At 34.9% G+C, this 20,111-nt stretch overlaps 1 protein-coding gene across 1 annotated transcript in view; it reads right to left on the bottom strand.

Moving 5' to 3' along the window:
- LOC129220116 (acetoacetyl-CoA synthetase-like) overlaps positions 1-19,036 on the bottom strand; it is a gene marked incomplete at its 3' end in the record, with an annotated part of 33,978 nt that extends 14,942 nt beyond the window's left edge. Inside the window, 6 exon segments of the mRNA XM_054854458.1 lie at positions 2,156-2,253; positions 3,928-4,038; positions 4,569-4,686; positions 10,961-11,064; positions 12,181-12,305; positions 18,978-19,036. Coding sequence (XP_054710433.1) covers positions 2,156-2,253; positions 3,928-4,038; positions 4,569-4,686; positions 10,961-11,064; positions 12,181-12,292 — 543 coding nt within the window.
- Between the last annotated feature and the right edge of the window lie 1,075 nt (positions 19,037-20,111).

The raw sequence follows: 20,111 nt of genomic DNA, 5'->3' as shown, positions 1-20,111 counted from the left end.
AGGCGTGGTACAAGTTTTTCGATGCCATCTGCAAAGGAATCCCGTCCGATGTCCGATAACCATTGTTGTGTTGCATCTTTCACTTCGTCATCTATCGCATTGCATCATAGCTTTGAAAGTTCTTGTTTTATGGGACCAAAAACATCGAAGTCAGGAGGTGAAAAGTTAAGGTAGCTTGAGAACATGATTCCACACTTCTCAGCTGAGTCCACTCAGCGTCGTCAATATCTGTGCGTCCATTCTTAAACATGTTGCACCATTTCACGATACCTTAATGTGACATTGCATTTTCACCATACACTTCATGCTACTGCACATAAATTTTAGCGCAGTTGCACCTTTTTGCCCTCAAAATTGAAACACTGCAAGCATTTCCAATTTGGACGCTACTTGCAGCTGTCGAGACATGTTTGAGACTGATAATCAGAAAAACTGAACTTGTCCTGGAGAAGCCGGTACATCACACAATAAAGGTACATGTCTGAAGTATTGCCATAGAGTTTGATCAAAATTGCCTTAGACGGAACAGATTTACGAAGAAGTGCAACTAACTTTCTGACTGACCTACGTATATCACCACTTTCCACACCTTACGGATGTTTGATCCGATCTGTATCTGTTCAGTGGCTTCGGGGAGGTAAATTAAGCAGGCATTAAGCACCATAGAACCAGATTTTATATCTGAAACCATGACGTCTAGAGTCGTTATTTGGTCACGAACAGCTCCAATAGGAACTGAGGGAAGGCCACGTACCCCGAAATGAGGAAATCCGGTGTATCCAAAAAGATGGTACGGTACTCTTATAATACTCTTTTCGACCCGGTAAATGCCCGCTCCGGCTCCGTAAAAAACCGATTGAAAAATTCCCCGTTTCCACGTAAAAAGAGGTTTTCCATTGTACCACGGAAAGCGGTTTTTACCCAGCATCCTTAGCAACTAGTAGACGAACTTGTTTCGCGTAATGCATTCTGGGTAAAATTCCGCTTTACTTCCAGAAGCGAGCAGGAGGAGAAAAAAATCCACATATATCCCGCAAATAACCGGAATGCGGTGAAAAGCAGGTTTTTTCCAGGGTCGTAAGTGTCCATGGAAACGGCCCTATTGTGTACCTTCCTTTCAGTACTATGCAGAAATTGTGCGGGTCTATGTGATCGATCCACTTACCACGATTCACTGTGGCAATAAAACTTGATAAACCAATTAAATCAGACGGTGTGGGGTGGCAATACTGCGTTGACATTAACGTCGTTTTTCCAAAAAACGTGTCACGATCTCTTTTGGGACATCGGATTGCAACCAAAACGAGAAGTTTTGTACACGAAATTTCAACCTTCTACGGCATACAATTATTGAGTTATGCGAGGTACATACATATGTATAAGTACACACATATGCACAATGCACATACGTACATGCGCACGCACGTACAGACGTTACGAGGAAACTCGTCATAATTTACTCAGGGACCGTCGAAGTGGATATTTCGGCTGTCAAAATGTTCTAAGGTACCTAATCATGTGGAGATATCACTGAAAACTGGAATAGCATTCTAGATTCCAGTTATTTATTTTTTTTCAAGGTTTTTTTTTTTTTAATATAGCCAATAACTGTAACACGGTGACCAATTACTGTGTATTAGACATCTGTATTTTTGTGTTGACTTAATTCCGAAAACATATACAAAAAGTACAATAGACCGCCAGCGTGGTGATCACATCCAGAGACTGCTGTTTGAGTTTTGTTATGGACTCATCAGTCTGGAATAGATTATAACCGAACTGGAGGCAGATGTCATTTCTTTGTAGCTGAGAGCGCCAACAAACTGGTAGATAGAGTAAATTTATCTCACAAGCGAGAGACCTAAAAACTAGGACGAAACTGCAATCTCTGGATATGATAACTGGGTTGCCGATATATTGCATGTAGTTCTACCGTAGCTCTGACTTGGGGGAGAAAAGTTACTGCTTAATATACAAAAAGCGTTTGAAAATAATACGAATTCATAATTACAATGTACTATCATAAAACATTTTTTTTATTCATGTGGAACTGATTTTAAATTAAAATACAGTCACGGGTTAACTTGAGTGGCGAATAATTATACCGTTTTCCCTACTTTGTTAGTACTATTGAATTACTAATAAGAATTCTTACTTTTGCTGGATAGTTCGAGTGAATGCCTCCAAAAACGGCTCCAATGCTAGTTGCTGCTAGAAAAGCGTATATGTTTTCCGGTCTGTTTGACATGTGACCTGAAAAGTAAAAAAAAAATGCTTTTACTATTCAAATGCTTTCACAGCTAATAAAATACATTTTCTTTCAAACAGCAAAACAAATAAAAAACACTATAGGTTTTTTTTCCCCTATACAAACAGTATTTCTTATAACATAATTCAAAAAATAAATTCTAGGTACTTCGTAAATTTTTTAAGTTTCGGAAAATGTAAGAAAAAAACTAAAACTTTTAAAAATCAAGAAGTTTTCTGATTTTTTTCCTTGTTGAGAACTCCAAATCTGTATTCGAAGTAATAAAAGCAAAAAATTAAAAAAAAACAAGTAAATAAATTGCAGCCTTAAAAACGCTGTTACTAAAACAAAATGACGTAGGAAGGTTCTTTTCTGTTGCATTTTTATGCGTATTTTTAGTATCTACGTTTTAAAATTCGTAACCCAAATGAATCTTTCATTGGGTTTGGGTTTTAAAAATGCAGTTATCAAAACAAAATTACGAAAACCAATATGTTTTCTGGGGTTTTTAAAGTGTATTTTTAGTATCTACGTTTAAAAATTCGTAGCTTTAATGAATCTTTCATTGAATTTGGATTTTAAAAGTGGAATTTTTAAAATAAAATGATGAAAAAGGATTGTTTACAGTGGCATTTTTAGTATCTACGTTTCAAAATCCGCAACTCTAATGAATCTTTTATTGGGTTTGGATTTAAAAAAAAGCAGGTACTAAAATAAAGTAATGGGGCCGTGGTAGCCCGATCGGTAGAGTGTCGGATTCGTGGCCGGAGGGTCCTGAGTTCGAACCTCGAAGGTCGAAGATCAACCGTCGTCATTAAAGGGAACTGGGCGACGTTAAAATGCTCGTGGACTCAATGTTCTCCAAGTGAAACGACACCTCTGGGGGTGCTAGCACCAGGTAGCTATTAGCTCCTGGTCCAGTTCTAAATTCTCATTAACTGTTCGATCCGGTGATGGTGCTGCCATCTATCGGTATAAAAAAATAATGGAGGCAAGGCACTTAATATGCAGTCCTCGACATAAATACAGTTGTAGTCAGTTGTGAATCGAAATCGAATCGAAAATAAAGTAACGAAAAAAAAATTCTTTCCTGAGGTATTTTTAAATGTAATTTTAGTATCAATGCTTCAAAATTCGTAATCCTTATGAATCTTTCATTGGGTTTGGATTTCACTTCATGTAGAAATTAACAAACGTTATCCTCATATATGCAATAGCCAATGATCGAGTAACGCTCGTGACGTTACCAACAATGAAACTAGCGCCACGGTATGATAATTTGAGAATATGTTTTGGTAATATTTACAATGAAGGAAAAGGCTTAATTGTGATAAGGCTGAACTGGTTCCGGTCACTTAACTGTTTTACTGGTAAGACTCATTTCTGGGGAATGAAGAAAAAAAAAAAGGTCTACAGCGAACGCTATTTACTGGAGTTTAGGGTTAATCCACTGGAGTTAGGGTTGAAATTTTGACTACCAAAATATCTCCAAACAGGCAGATGCTTCGTTCAAAGATTAAAAAAAGTTTCCTAATGTTTTGCACATTATTTCATATAAGTATTTATTTATAGGAAATAATATTCAAAATATTTTCCTAATTACAATAAAACACGAAATTCACTAACTGGTGCCCAACATTAAAAGCCCACTTCCAGTTAAGTTATTAATTAAAACTTACATGCTAATCTGTCGTTTTTCTTCAAGCCATGTTTCCTGAAAGCCGCTGCATAAAGTTGAACTTTTCTATATAACTCTTCAAAGGTTATTTTTTCTATGTAACCAGTTTCATCTGAAAAACAACATCATGCTAAGTAAATGATTTTATTTTAAATGGCCATATCACATATTTACAGAAATCAATAATTGGCCCAGGTTGCAAACTTCTTTTCATTACAGTTGTAAAATGGTTGTTAACATCGTGATAACCATCTTAAAAAGTTTATGAAAACTATGAAAAGTTTAAACGTTGAGTGTGCTACCTGAGAGGTAGCAATATGCAAACAATAACTAGTGAAATTTATCTAAAAAACAACTTATCAAAAGTTTAAAACGAATACTTGTAGGAAAAATATAAAGGAGAGGTGGGGAAAATGGGACGGCGGAAAGAATGGAACAGCACTGAATCGACACCGAAATAAAAATGTAAAATTAGTTCTAGTTCGCTCAATGAAGCTAGCATATGCTAGACAAGCTAGACATATTTTTTCACTTTTTATTTCGACATAAATGCAGCGCTGTCCCATTCCTTCCGCCGTGCCATTGCTCTCGACTCAATTAATACAACTATAAATCTACTATTCTACTCCTCTTGAAACTTACCCGTATAAACAATAGCTGTCTTGTCGTTTCTGTACCGCAGTAAGTTTTCTGCAAAGTTAAATTCGGCACCTACATACCACTTAGCATCAATGATACGTGGTCCTGTTTTCACCCGTACCTGCAATTAAAATGAAATATATTATCCTGCTATCGCTTAAGGCCTCTATATATAAGAGCCGGCGCATGAGTTTGAGATCAGCCATTTTGGATCGGAGCGCAAGTTTGAGTGGTTTTCTTTTCAGGCAAGTTATCGCGTTTGGTGATATTTCACTGAGGGTAATTATTAGCGGCATGTGGATTGTGTGTGAAATATTTTTTTTTTTTTTTTTTTGGCCAATTTGGTAAAACCCGTAACTTTGCGTGGTAACAATAGCTCCGCAACAATGAAATGTCCGATCTAAAATGGCTATGGGCGACGTTAAATATGCTCGTGGTCTCAATGTCCTCCAAGTGAAACGATACCTCTGGGGGTGCTAGTACCAGGTAGCTATTAGCTCTTGGACTAGTTCTAAATTCTCATTAACTGTTCGATCCGGTGATGGTGCTGCCATCTATCGGTATATAAAATAATGGAGGCAAGGCACTAGTATGCAGACCTCGACATAAATACAGTTGAAGTCAGTTGTGACTCTTGAATAGAATAGAATAGAAAATGGCTAACCTTAAGCTGATGCGTCGGCCTGTATATATAGCGGCTCTAACGTAACCTAAACATATTTTATAGAACAAAACGTGAAATTAAAGTTACAAACAGATGTTCATTAGTCCAGCAACTTTGTCGCCTGAAAAAATGTGTTCCTGATTTTTTGCTAATTTGTTCATGATATTGTTCCGATAAATAATCTAAGTTTTTGACCACGGAGCGTAGAACGCAACCGAGTCAAAAATCGAAAACACCGTGAAATTTTAGGCTTAACTGTAGTTTTTTTCCCCTGAGTTTAACTCTAAACGACTAGTTTTTCAAAAACACCTAATCAGAACGTTTTAAAAGTAGATTAAATGTGCTACAATATAAATCTAGAACTATCTTTTTAGACTCAATAGTTTCCGAGATAAAGCCATTCAGAACAACAAAATATTACAAAAACTTGCGATGATCGGAAAAAAAAAGAGATAAACTTTAAAAGGCTTTTTCTCCTAATCTATTTGGTCTAAAGATACAGTTCTAGATTCATATTGTAGCAAACTTAGTTCACTTTCAAAACCGTTCATAGCAGGTGTTATTGAAAATCTAGTTGTTTAGGATAAAAATCGGAATAAACTATACAGTAAAGCCTAAATTTTCACCGTTTTTTCGATTTATGAAAAGCTTGCGTTCGGCGCTCGAGATCAAAAACTTGGATTATTTAATGAAACAAAATCATGAACAACTCAGCAAAAATCAGAACTACCGGATGTGACGCAACGTCTGATGTTTATGGCTACTGGGCTACATCGTGTAACTTCAAACTTAGCCCACGAAGACGCCAAGGCAGTAGCCAGGATATTTTTTCGGGGCGGGACATGGTCAAGCAAAGGTGGTTCCAGAGGACATGTAATCAAGTGGGAAAATAGCATTTAAAAAACATGTTTATTGTGTTGTTTGCAAAAATTAAACAACAAAATGTATTTAAAAAATTCGTATCAAATAATTATTTTAATTAATTTGCTTCATTAATATTTGATAACTAATTTATATTCCATCGGAATCATTTGTTAGTTACTTCACAAAATAAGAGGACTGCGTACGCTTTTACGGTCTATAACACTTGATACAGTGTTTTTTTTTACATGTTTGCAATTACAAATGCATGCGTCAGGGGCTTTTAGAATAACTTTCACGCAAATAAGTGAAAATAGTCACAGTTGAAAAGTAATCTACAATCACCACCTCAAAAATAAATTAATATTCTTAAAGGCTTATTTTTTTAAAATCTACAAAATTAAGCATGTAATCAAAAGTATGATAGGATTAAAAATGATAGTTTTGATCATGCAAATCTGTTACGTCTCTTGTTGAAGTGTATATCAAAGAATGTTTTTAAATTGTTATCCGTAACAAGAGTCATTAGCAATCAGTAATGGACCAAGGTGTAAAAAAATGAGGCCTTTTTGAAATCAAAAAAAAAAAAGAAGAAAGAAATGTATGGTGGTGCGGAGGGAGGGGCGAAAAGAAGAAGAGGTCTGAATGAAAGAAGATTTGTAACAAGACCAAGTGATAGTGAAGGAGGAATCGAAGGAAGAGTTTTGATTAGATTGTCTTCGTTTCTTTATTTTTTGGAGATAATTTAAAGTTTCAGAGGAGGATTTGTCCCGATGGTCCCTACCCTGTCTGCAGGCCTGGAAGACGCGAACTACTTGTGGAAATTTTTTGTAGCTTTTTCTGAGCTATTTGTCTCTGAAACGTACGACCGGAGACCAACAAAAACTGCAAAATAATAGGCACCGAGAAAAAAATTTAGGTGCCAGACAAATTATTTTTTAGAGTTTATAGAAAAATTCCGTACACCATGGCTTTGGGAAGATTCTCGTTCTGAAAGAACTAGTTACTAAGGTATTTTTATAGGCCCCGGGCTTTGTCGGGTCTTGCCAATGAATAGTGCTAAAGTGACTACAAAAAAATCTACGGTAAAGGTGTTTCGGTATTTCAAAATAGGATATTATTTTAAAATATCTTTATACATATATAGAGAGAGAGCGCGATCTAATTTGTGTGTAAAAGACACTGCGTGTCCGCAGTCCGTCAGTAATGTGTCAACAAAAAGGCAAAATTTTCAAAATTAATTAAAAAGAAACATTTTGAAATTGTGTTTAATATTACAAACCTATTTTTTTAAATTTATGACGATAAAATTTTCTAAAGATCGTCAATAGAGCAAATTATTGTGCATCAGTGGCGTACCTATAAGAGGGGGGGGAGTGGCAAAGGGACATTTGCACGCCCCAAGCCCAAGATTTGTTCTCGAAATTGAAATTTTTAAGGATAACTTTTTTTTATTATACTTAGAATCCGGATTATATGGCCTAAAAATTCATTACACTATACATACAAATATGCACTAAAAGTTAAAATGATATGCAATGCTAATATTGTTTTACTTAAGTGGAGAAAACTAGTTACACCTGAATATAAAATGATCGGCCTTTCTGTTTTTGTCCTGCGTTATTACGGCAATAAATATTTATTATATAAATTATTCATACACAGAAAATGATAAACACATTACCATAGGTGCCCATTATTTCCAACAGCAACGGCACATCCTCAATCCTCTTCTCTCCGTGACCCCCAACAGCGAGAGCCCCCCTAAAAATTTCCCCCTAAAAACTTCAATTGCGCAGTACGTGCCATGACCTTAAATTAAGCACCCCTGACATTAATTATCTTTATTACAATAAATCACACGCATTGTATGAAAAAAATATATGGAAAAATCTTTTCAACGGCTGCTGGGAAGTACTTGAAGAATTTCACTTCGTCCTGTACTACTGACCCCCTATTTCGTAATTAAGTCACAGTTTCATCTACGGTCAAAACTTTTCAGAACTCGAACTTAGTCAACTTTTATTCGCAACTCCAATAAACTATAAGGAGCGTTGCAGCCACTGTCTAATTGCGGATGAAAAAGGTAAAACAAACAAATGCCGTAACTTTTAACTTGCTTTGACGCTTAGTAAATGACAGTAATTTTTCATCGTGTTTGTGGCAAGCTTTCTTTTCTATTCTTCTGAAATTACATTGCACCACAAACTGTCTGAAGCCTGTAATTTACTCCAAAGAAAACACGTGGAATGGATTTTTTTACCTTTTTCTTTAGTATTATTAATCACCACAAGGTAACGTATTTGAGCTCTGGAGTTGCGAATTCTATTGCTGCTTTAAACCCATTCAAATGGGAAAAACCGAATGTCTATTTTAAAGAATGGCATTATAATTTTTCAATTCAAAAGTCGCTCAGACCTACTAATGAATCATGTGACTCCATTTATCAGTCATAAAGCAAAAAAAAAAAAAAAAAAAGCATTTTGAAAAATAAATTAAAAGAAAATAAAATTGAGATTTGAAGAATTTTGTGTTGATAAATATTGCTGATGCGAACTATTTAATCGCTTTTCCAGAAAAAGTGAACTCGGGTTTTATCTTTAGTTCCAGGGAAAACTATCTCAGACGGTTCCATTAGCAACATAACATGGAGATATTTTTTTTTTTTAACGCTTTCAAATAAAAAATTAAAGCTTGTTCTTGGATTTGATAACGCTCAATCCTCACTCAAAGGAGAATGATAAGAGAAAATCTGAAATCTCTGGTAATGGAAGATAATAAAACTTTTCTGGCATTATCGCTATGTTGCCTTTTCTCATATGTTACTGATTGTGCTAGAAACATCCATTGATAATTGTAAAAAAAATATCGTGATTATCGCTGATTATATCAATCAGTTTATAAGAGGAAAAGAAATAAATCAGCAGTTTACATCTTCCTTTCGTAGAACGGAAGAATGTTTGGAATTTCTCAAGGGTAATATGCAATACATAATGGTTCTTTGACGAAATTTGTCCTGCATTCTTCTTCAAAAATTTGAAATGTCTAAGAGGTACAATTGACTCTACACAACACGTCTTTTGCAATAAGCTGTTGCTATGGCTTTCACTTTGACAACAAGGTGATATCTATAGTTGTGGCAAACCTAACGAGGCAGCGTCGTAATGGAGTGATTGGGATTTGCGTAGCTTTCGCAATGCTACTAGGTTAAGCTTGTCCCAACAATAGTGCATTTCCGCCATAGAGTATCACAAAATCTTAATCCACTGGGAAAAAGGAAGAGAATGTGTTAGAAAATCTACACTATATATATATATATATACATATATATATATATATGAGATATATATATATATATATATATATATATATATATATATATATATATATATATATATATATATATATATATATATATATATATATATATATATATATATATATATATATATATATATATATATATATATATATATATATATATATATATGAGATATATATATAATATATATATATATATGAGATATATATATAATATATATATATATATATATATATATATATATATATATATATATATATATATATATATATATATATATATAAAAAGTTAATACTTAATAAATTATACTTAATAATATGATAAGAATGCAAATGCACTATGACATGTACGTTACCGACCTCTATAGAAACCTGCAAAATTAATATATTATGCCAACTGCTCCAGCTCTTTGATAACGTAGCAGTTACTGCCCATTCTAAAGTTCATATTGTTCATATTGTTCAACTTCGCATAGTTTGTCAATTTATATTCTTATGTGTTTCTTTTTGTTTTTGTTTCATACACTTGCTAGTGTGCCACTTACGAGTGAGACTTTAAATGAGATATATCTTTACTAATAATAAAGCAGAAATTCTCTCTGTCCGGAGGATGTCTGGATGTCTGTATGTCTGTAGGATGTCGGTAGGATGTCTGTGACGCGCATAGCGCCTAAATCGTTCGGCTGATTTTCATGAAATTTGGCACAAAGTTAGTATGTAGCATGGGGGTGTGCACCTCGAAGCGATTTTTCGAAAATTCGATGTGGTTCTTTTTTTATTCCAATTTTAAGAAAAAAAACTATCATAAATTAAGAAATTATCATAACGTGGAACCGTAACATGGGCACAAGCCAATTGGCGAGATACGAAATTATCATAACGTGGAACTGTAACGTCGGTACAAGCCAATTGGGGAGAAAATTCACCATACATTATTTGTAAATATACAGGCAAACGAAAAGACCTTTAATTTTTCTATTACGGGCGAAGCCGTGCGGGTGCCACTAGTATATAATATACATTTAACACTTTAGATGCATTTGCTCTGTCTAAATGTAGAATATTTTATTTTAAGTTCTAAGAATTATATATATATATATATATATATTTAGGCATGCTACTTTTTCTGCTGTTGCCAACATGCACCAGATAAAACTTCGTGGTAAAAGTACTGCTACTTTGTCATTCTATTCGCAATTCTACAGCTTGAATGTGCTACCTTGCAGTGGTGTATAAGAACCTATAGAAAGATGTGTGATGAAATATAGGTTTCAGACAGTTTATTGTAGTATAATTTCAAAAGAATAGAAAAGAAGAAAAACCCAGAAACATGAGGAAAAAATACTGTCATTCACTAAGCTTAATTGCAGGTTATAAGTTACGGCCAATAGTTTCTTTTACCTCTTTCAGCCACCATTAGTCAGAGACTGCAGCGCCTACTATGGTTTATCGAATGGCAAATAGTGTTATTTCACAAGTCTGAACATTTTCCTCATTATTTGCACAGCAAAAATTCTAAAGTCTGAACTTATTAATTAATCTTTCTCACCTTTTCATATGGTTTCGATGCAATTATCTGCAAATAATGCCACAGTTCGCCCCAGAAGATATCAGTATTTTTAAGCGACCAATCATGCAGCTCCCAGTAATTTTCTGCAATAAAACTTGCTATTAGTAAAAAAAAAAAGGCATAATATATGCAGATATATCGTCGCCTCAAAGTAACAGTAAGATATTTTTCTGTTATTCCTGGGATTAGATGTCTTACTCTGTTGCTCTGAGGTGACGATGTATGTAAACAATATTCTTTCATAGTATAAAGTATGTTTTAACTGTAACCATATGTTAAAACGATTCATTGACAACAGATGGTTTCTGCTATGTTAAGTTATTAACATATCTTCAGTGCTGTAGTTGGAGAAGAACGCGGGGGGACAGCGTTCCCCGAAATATTCGATTTGTTATTGTAAAAGTAATGATAAATCACTAAATTGGTTTCCAGTCACATTTGTCAAAAAATTAATTTTGGTCTTTAAAATTAAACCTGGCTAAAGTGTCTACACGGACACTGTTTGTCCTAACGAAAATCTATCTGCCACGACACCTACCCTGTAAAAAGGTGAGTTCCCTAAAATATTTTTTTTCTCAACTGCAGCACTGCCTAACTTTAAATCGTGTATTCATTCAACTAACATTTCATTTAAAACATGGCTTCTTGGAAAAAAATAATGCATTACTTTCTGTAAGCATTGTTCATTTGTGCTATTTTATTTTTCAATAAATAGACATATCTACTGTTCATCAAAATGTTCAACACGCAAAGCTCAACAACTTTGTTTTGAATTAATATTCATATTAACTAAATAGACCAACAAATTAGCTATTAAAATGTTTAACATGTAGAGCTTGTAAACCCTGTTGCAAAACAGTATTCAAATTTCGAGCAAATATCAAACAACTTGTTACAGAGACTGCAGTTTTTGTTCCTTTGACATCATCAGGCTGGTATAGCCATAACATCACTGATTACAAAGCACCTTAATCGTCACACGGAATGAAAATATACCCGACTTCTGTATTAGGCTTTTTGCCATCAGTTTTATTGTGAACATTCCAGAACAATGAGCACAAAACAAGGGCGATACTGTAGTTTCTGGATGCCAATAACCTGTTCAGTATCTGCTTGCAATTCTAGCTTAACTCTGGCTTGAAGCGGTTACTTGAAGCTTTAATGTTACTAACATCTAAAGATTTTTGAGCATTTCTTACCAAAGTGTAGACCATGTTTCTCTTTCAAGTAATTCTGGAATTTTTCCACTTCAGTTTCGGGAACTTTCTCTTGCCATGATATCGGAGGATTCCAAGTCTCAATGTAAGCCATTTTTTTCTGAAAACTAAAGGAATAAGATTAGAATCAATTTTCATCGGCCAAGAAGCAGTTTTCCAGCAGCAGAAAACTATTTCCGTTCAGACCGAAAATTCTATTCTCACAGAAAATTACTCAATGCGTTCTTTTTCTTCACTTTTTTTCTGCGAGAAAAGTTGCAAAATTAAGGTAATAAGAGCTCTGACAGGTGTGTAGAATATCTGTGAATAAAAATCACACTGAAAACGAAGATTTTCAAACGGTACCGGTGGATGGAGCTGGGTGTCCACTAACAGGACAAGATGTCAGTTAGAAGATGCCGTGTTGACGGAAACATGTCCCGTCAATGAAGAAAGAAGTATGATAAGGTTTTTGCATTGTAAGGTCCGTTGCGTTGTAAGGTCCTTTGTAAACCACCGTCCTTACGATGCCGATCTCGCACCAAGTGATTTCCATTTCTTTCGACCTCTGAAAAAAGCTCTTGGGAAGTCAGCAATTCAGAACTGATGCTGCGGTTCAGCAAGCCATCTTGATGTGGTTTTACATTCTTGAAGATGAGTTCTTCCATACTGGACCTCCAAGTGTTTCTTTACATATCTAAAGAGATGGAAGTCACTTGGTGCCAGGTCGGGACTGTAAGGAGGGTGGTCCAATACCTCCCAACGCAAAAACCTTATCATACCACTTGTTCTATTGGTGCGGTATGTTTCTGTCTGCGCAACCACCTTCTTACTGACATTTTGTCCTGTTAGTGGACAGCCAGCTCCATCTCCCAGTACCGCTTGAAAACTCTAATCGTCTGTTTTATCTTCAACGTGCTTATAATTCATACAGAAAATCTGCACACTCATCAGAGCTCTTGTTACCTTACTTTTGAAACGCCTAAGTATTTCCTTTTATAGTAATTAGGAAACAATAAAACACATATTGTACATAACTTATTTACTGAACTAAAACCTACAAATAAAGATTGTAGTAAAAAATGCTAACTGATGAGAAGAACCGAGAATCTTGAAGCACTAGGCCACAAGTGTCAAAACTTAAAATATGGTGATAATTATGGAAAAATGAATTAGAAACTCTAGTTTGGTTTGGGATGGTAGGGTAGAAGAGATGGTGATTTTTAAGGAGGGTCTATACGGCAAGGTTTAAATAAACTTTTCAATGGAAACTTACCTTGCAAGCGTTATATTCAAATTTTAAAAACATCCACTTGCATTCCATTGTTTATTGCTTCCTCATGGTTCATGGTTTTAACTTGTATTGACAAAAGACAATCTCAACTAGAAAAGGTTTTAACCAGTAAGTTTTGTTTGTCGAGGAGACACAATGATCTCCTAATCTTTGCAAAATTTTGCAGGACATATTTATAACAATATTAAGCATAAGTTCCGAAGCATTTTATTACCATATGTCCTAGGTACGAAAAAGAATCTTGGGGAATAAAAGAAATATGAACTGGTAGTGTGTAGTACTTAATTTGACGCTGCAAATCTCAGTACATATTAGAAACACGTTTGGAACACTTTAATTCAGAAAAAGTGTCCCATTTGCCTGAGAGTGCACTAAAATGTGTTCCGAATGCGTCCCGCTCTGGATATTTGTTGAGTTTAGATTTGGGAACACATGTGAGAACAGATTAAAGAAACATTTCACCAGGGGTGCTCACTTCCCCCCCCCTAAATATCGCAAAGACCCCCCAAAGCAAGAGGCCCCCTAAAAAGTGAAAAATACCCCCCAAAAACCCACCCCCTAAAAATTTCAATGGCGCAGTCTGCGCTATGACCCCCTCCCCCCCCCCACTAGGTGGGCACCGCTGATTTCATAACAGATTGGGAACACGTTTTGACACACTTATGGATTCAGCGTATTCTTTCGCAAAAATATAATTTTACAAAATTTCTTAAACTACCAGTCAATAGAATCGTATCTCTCAATACGATACTACTAGAAATTTTGCTGCAATGAACCCAATCAATCGCTGTCGGTGCGTGCTACAAATTGTCCTAAAAGAAGGGCCATGTGTTAGTATTCCTAAATGCGTTCCCAAAGATGAGATCCTAACAGAAGGTCCAAAACCAAATGGTCCACAGACATAAGATCCATGTCCGAAAGGTTAGACGGACAGAAGAGCCGGGGGACAGAAGATCCGGTGGATATAAGATCCAGCGGACGTAAGGTCCGACGGACAAAAGATCCACTGACAGGTCCCCATTTTTTGACAGCTAGGATATAAGGTCAAGTTTACTGAACAGGGTAGACATAAGACGATAAAAATGTAAGCAGTACCAAAAAAGTGTTTTCAGTTCTCAGAAGTGATTTGAAAGTTCGAAGCGCCGCTAGGGAAATAACACTTCTCTGTCACATCGTACTAATAAATATGTATTTTCTCATCTGAAAATTTGTACAGTGAAACCTGTGTAAGTTGACCACTTGTGGGGCACTACTTTAGTGGTCAACTTATAAAGGTTGAAATATATGATATAGATCTAATTCTGTACCTGAAAATAGCGGTCAACTTAGACAGTTGGTCAACTTACAAAGGTGGTCAACTTTACAGGTTTTACTGTATATTTTTCCTTGCTTTATATTTTACTGTTTCTCACATTTATTCTTATCAAGTCTGTTCCCAACGTGGCCACTCCTCTCAAATATGTAAATCGGCTATTGGCTCAATAAACTCTATGACTTATCACGATTTGTTATCTGCACCTGAAAACAACGGGGAGATCAAGATGATCCTTCTAGCCAGAGAAATCATTTCCTGAACAATAAGCGTAACGTCACAATATGCGCCACAGTTGCTTTTGAATACCTTTTCTGGGTATCAATTTAGTTATTTCAAAGTTAATGAATTGGGGGATGATAAAATGGTTTTCAAGGTATTTGTTTCCCTCGACATATTATACAGAGATTGTTTGTTTTTTTTTTTGTTTTTTTGAAAAAATAATCAAATACGGTACAACCTTGAAAGTCATGACTGAGCTGGCGGTGTATTTCACGTATTTCTGCTTTAACCCTGGCTAATGGGCGGTAATTTACTGAATATACGGTACAACCTTGTTTATCCGAACTAACTGTAATCAAAGGCAATCCAGATGAACGAAAATCCGGAAAATCCAGGTAATAAGCAAAACACATCTGTACTAATAATATACAGTTGAAGAGTTTGTTTGTTTGAACGCGCTAATTTCAGGAACTACTGGTTTGAATTCAAAAAATCTTTTTGGGTTGAATAATCCATTTATTGAGGAAGGCTATAGACTATATAACATCACGCTATGACTAATAGAACTGGATCGAGGAGCAGCAATAAATTGAAATTAAATCAATAATATCTAATGATGCATTATTTATTGCGCTCAGTCGGTAAAGCGTTCGGCCAGCAACGTTACTGCCTCGGGTTCGAACCCGACTGTGGGCGGGATTTTCAACGTCCTATTTCATTTTAAAATACCGATAAAATTAAATTAAATTTTAAATCAAGGATATTCAATTATTTTTAATTGAAAAAAAAAAATTCGATTTTTTTATTTGACGGAAACATTGATGGGCAAGGGGGTCTAATTTTATATCATAGCGCGATGTACTTAAAATAGTTTTTTAATACATTATTGTTAAATTAACGCGAGAGAAACCACGGGGCACAGCTAAAAATAAGTAAAGGAAAGTATAAATTGTTTCTCAATATTATTACTGACCCAGGCAGCGCTGGGTACGTTTCCTAGTTCTTAAATAAACCGACTTATCTTTTACTACAGCAAAAAAAAAAAAAAAAATTCTTGATAACAAAACTACACAGTACCGTTTCTTGAAAATTTTACTCTCATTTATAGCTGCAGTGGTGTCGGACTGGCACTCCAAGTACGCCATATTGTTTGTTAAGTGAGTTTATTGTTCGTTCTATGCAGGAGTTGTACGGTTAATCAAAACATCAACTGGGTATTTGGCGTATTTATAGTTCTGTTCTTGCAATCATAACTTAAAATTATTAGATCAGTAGATATTTTTTTTAAACTGTACAAATTTGATCTGGATAAATCGGAGATCCGGATGAACGGGGCCGGATCATCAAGGTTCTACTGTACACAGTTCAGTTTCATTTGACTGTTCGTACTTTTTAAAATTTTTAGTCATTTGGGGCAACATTGGACCACTTAAGACTACATATTTCGTTTGTTTGACTTAAGAAAAAATACTAGAAGGCACTGTGATGAACTCCCCTGGCAAGGGTATGAAACAAGTTTAAGTCATTGGTGTAGGGAAAATTTAAAAAAAATATCCAATAGATTTAAGGCATCTTAGAGAAAGTATTTCTGAAATAAAGTGTGATCTCAATCAGCTTCTGTACCCCAAAACACCTCAGCCATTTCGCTTTCTTTCCTTTTTTGTTTTGAAATTTTAATCTCCCTTCTATTAAATTGAAAGATGTTGATTTAAAAAATACTAATACTAAGGCAGAACCAAAATGTATTTATTTCTTTACTAATAATAAAGCTGAAAGTCTGTGTCTCTGGATGTCTGTATGTCTGTTGCATGCATAGTGCCTAGATCATTCGGCTGATTTTCATGAAATTTGGCACAGAATTAGTTCGTAGCATAGTCCTGAGCAAATCGAAACGATTTTTCGAAAATTCGTTTTTGTTCTTCTTCGATTCCGATTTTAAGAACATTTTATCCAGCAAATTATGATAACATGGCGAGTAAATTATCATAACATGGTCGAGTAAATTATCATAACGTGTACGAGCAAATGAATATAGCAAATTGGCAAAAAATTCACCATCCATTATTTGTAAACATACAGGCGAACCAAATGACCTTTTAGTTTTCTACTACGGGCAAAGCCGTGTGGGTATCGCTAATATGTAACAATTACAGTTGAACGTTAATTAATTAACAAATTAGACATGTAGAAATTGAGTACGCATAATGCTGTTAGCCGTCGAATAGCCAACACTATTGTTCCGGGAAACTATCACCTTCTGGTAAAATTTAAAAACGGTTTCTCAAAACCAGTGGAAAAATTTTCAGCAATACTAATAACATGCTAGAGGTTTTCAGTTAAAGAGTCATTTGTAAGTAGTTAACATATACCCTTGTAATACTTAATTAACGCCAGAAAGAATCAAGAAGTAATAGTAAGATATCAAGTCACGAAATCTGGGTAACAAAGCGGTGTCACTTTTCTTGCTTTTGTGGCTACTACATAATCAGGAAAAAGATGTCATAACTCAGTTCGATTTAACCTTCAGTTACCCAGGGTTAATAAACCTTTAGCATAGGATAGGCATGTGAGAGCCACAGACAATTTAGAAATAAAACATATTATATATTTTGTTCGAAAGCTTTCAATAAAATTTATTTTTAAAGAACTTGAAAGCACTAATTTAATGCAACTTCATTTTACAATCGAAAAATGAATGCAATGACCCACTGTTTTCCAGATACGAGCTAGGCCAGTGTAGGGAAATGAAGAGTGAAAGTGGTGATGACGTAAAATTCAAAAACTATTTTTTAAAAAATCATTTGAATTTTGACGACTTGAATTAAAATTATGTTTTTCACAGTCACGAATGGCGATAGGACCCTACTCGTTGGGTTTCTTGCTTCTACAAACGGAATGGAAACGGTCAAGATATACGTAACCGTCAATATTATGACGAGTGATTTTCTAGAATAGGTAATACGAGGCACGTCCAAAAAAAAAAGAAATGATGATTAGAATGCGGTAATAAAGATGAAGTTATTATGGTCGATATCCACTAGTTCACTTATCATAAAGGTTATTTACAGCTTGTACCGTGATGTATTTTTATTTCTTATCAATCTTAACTGATGAGAATTTGGAATCTGGAAATTTTGTATTTAGATGAAGTTTTGCTTTTTAAGTTGTTGTTTTAAACGTAACGTAAACACGTAAAAAACGTAATTTTACTCACAAAAAAAACTTTTTTAAAAGTAAAGTCTGCTTGAGTTAAGCCCTGAAAAATCAAACAGACGATTTGTATCTATGACAACGAAAATTTCGCTATCTAAAAGCAAAACGTAAATTGTTTTTCTTAAAAAAATTAAAGCAGCAAGAAGAACAAATGATTTTCCCCCAAATGTTATATTAAAATACTTTTCCAGTAAGAAGGACAAGGTTCAACGAGAACGAATCGGTGAGCCGAGGGTCATACCACACTGTCTTAACTAATCGTTAATTTCTGTTGCTACAGGTCAGAAAAACCATCCTGTTGATATAGCTGTGCCAGAAAGAGATGGTTGATGAATTGGAAGCGGAAACAGAACACTTCATTTTGTAATATGTAAGATCAGTGAGAACGCGCGACTAGTAAAAACTACCTATCACAAAATAAAGTGATCTGTTTCCGCTTCCGGTACATCCGCTAACTCTCCTTGGTCAAGCTTTATAACACTTCCTCGAAGTTCATTCGTCAAATTCGTCAACATTAGTGTCCAACTTAAATTCGATTGGGAGAAATTTCAACTCGTCGCAATCATTGACAAAGTAGTTTCACGTTGATCGCTCACCACAAGACATAGTCTCTTATTAAAAACGTGTTAAAAATCAGAACGTTGCAAGGTAAGGAGAGGTGTTTATTGATTTGTTTTCGTGAATTCTATCGCTGAATCAAAAGAGTTTTGAATACATACAAATTACCGAATGTTAATTTCAGTACAAAATATTTCCTACCTGTTTTGGTTCCACCGAGAGAAGTTTTTCTTGCTAGTCTTACAACCTCAGTCCTTGCGTTGCTTATAAAGTGACCCCATATTTTCAGTGATGTCACTTTTATGGGGTAAGGAATAATCTAGAAATTACCGATAAAAAAAAAAGCGGAAAAAATATGACACTGAAGTTTCCCATTATCTCCGATGAAAATTCCGATCGATAAGTTTTATCAATAAGTATTTACGTATGAGCAGGATTGCTTAAGAATTTATATGAGGCTTGTGTGGGGTCGTGTCCCTGCACTTACGTCATGTGGACGTTTTCGGCGATTGACAGGTGAACTAAGGGCGTGCCCTAAAAATTTCGCCACAGAGTAGGAGAGAAACACAAACATTTCTTATTTTCTAAGAAGAAGGATAGTTTATTCATACCCCACTCTCTTATCAGCATACTTATTGAATGCATAAGCCAAGTGGGCCAGGTCCTGACTATGATTTTTAAGGGCACTGGGGCCGAACTTTTCTTTTCTTTCTAATTATTATTATTATTATTATTATTATTATTTTTTGGTGCCTCCATACTATTAGTCATAAAATAATTTGATACATATTTCTGCAAACAATATTCTGATGATATTGCAATATATTAACATTGCCTGGTTACAATAAGACTTAAATATCAAAATCATCTGTTATATAACTTTTGAATGTAGTAAAAGCGGTAATATAATGCCTGTGTAGGGTTCAGGAATTTTGAAAAAGATTGAAATTTTAAGGATATTTTTTTTCCAGATTTAATGCTTGTAACTTGCTATAGTGCGATAAAAATTACTCAATTTTTTAAAATTATTATTTTAGTTGCAGATTTGGTGCCTTGGGTTCATACCACATGTGTCCGAGCCCTCTAGCCCTGAACCAGGTCCAGGACTAGAGGGCGCACAAGATTTAGGGTCCATATATAATCCCAATGTTACATTATATGTAATATCTTATAGCAATACTACAAAAATTGCCTTTGTTTCCATTCACACATATTCTATGTCGTGCAATCTTAAAAGCTAATACATTTTTGATACAGAAAACAACACATAGGGGTAATGCACAAATTACGTAAAGCTTAGACGGGGGAGGGACGGTTCGTGAAAGTGTGACAGTT

This window comes from Uloborus diversus, chromosome 4 (assembly GCF_026930045.1).
Source record: "Uloborus diversus isolate 005 chromosome 4, Udiv.v.3.1, whole genome shotgun sequence".
NCBI classification, from domain to species: Eukaryota; Metazoa; Arthropoda; class Arachnida; order Araneae; family Uloboridae; genus Uloborus; species Uloborus diversus.
The sequence above is the reverse complement of the archived record's forward strand: the minus strand, read 5'-3'. Positions and strand labels throughout refer to the sequence as shown.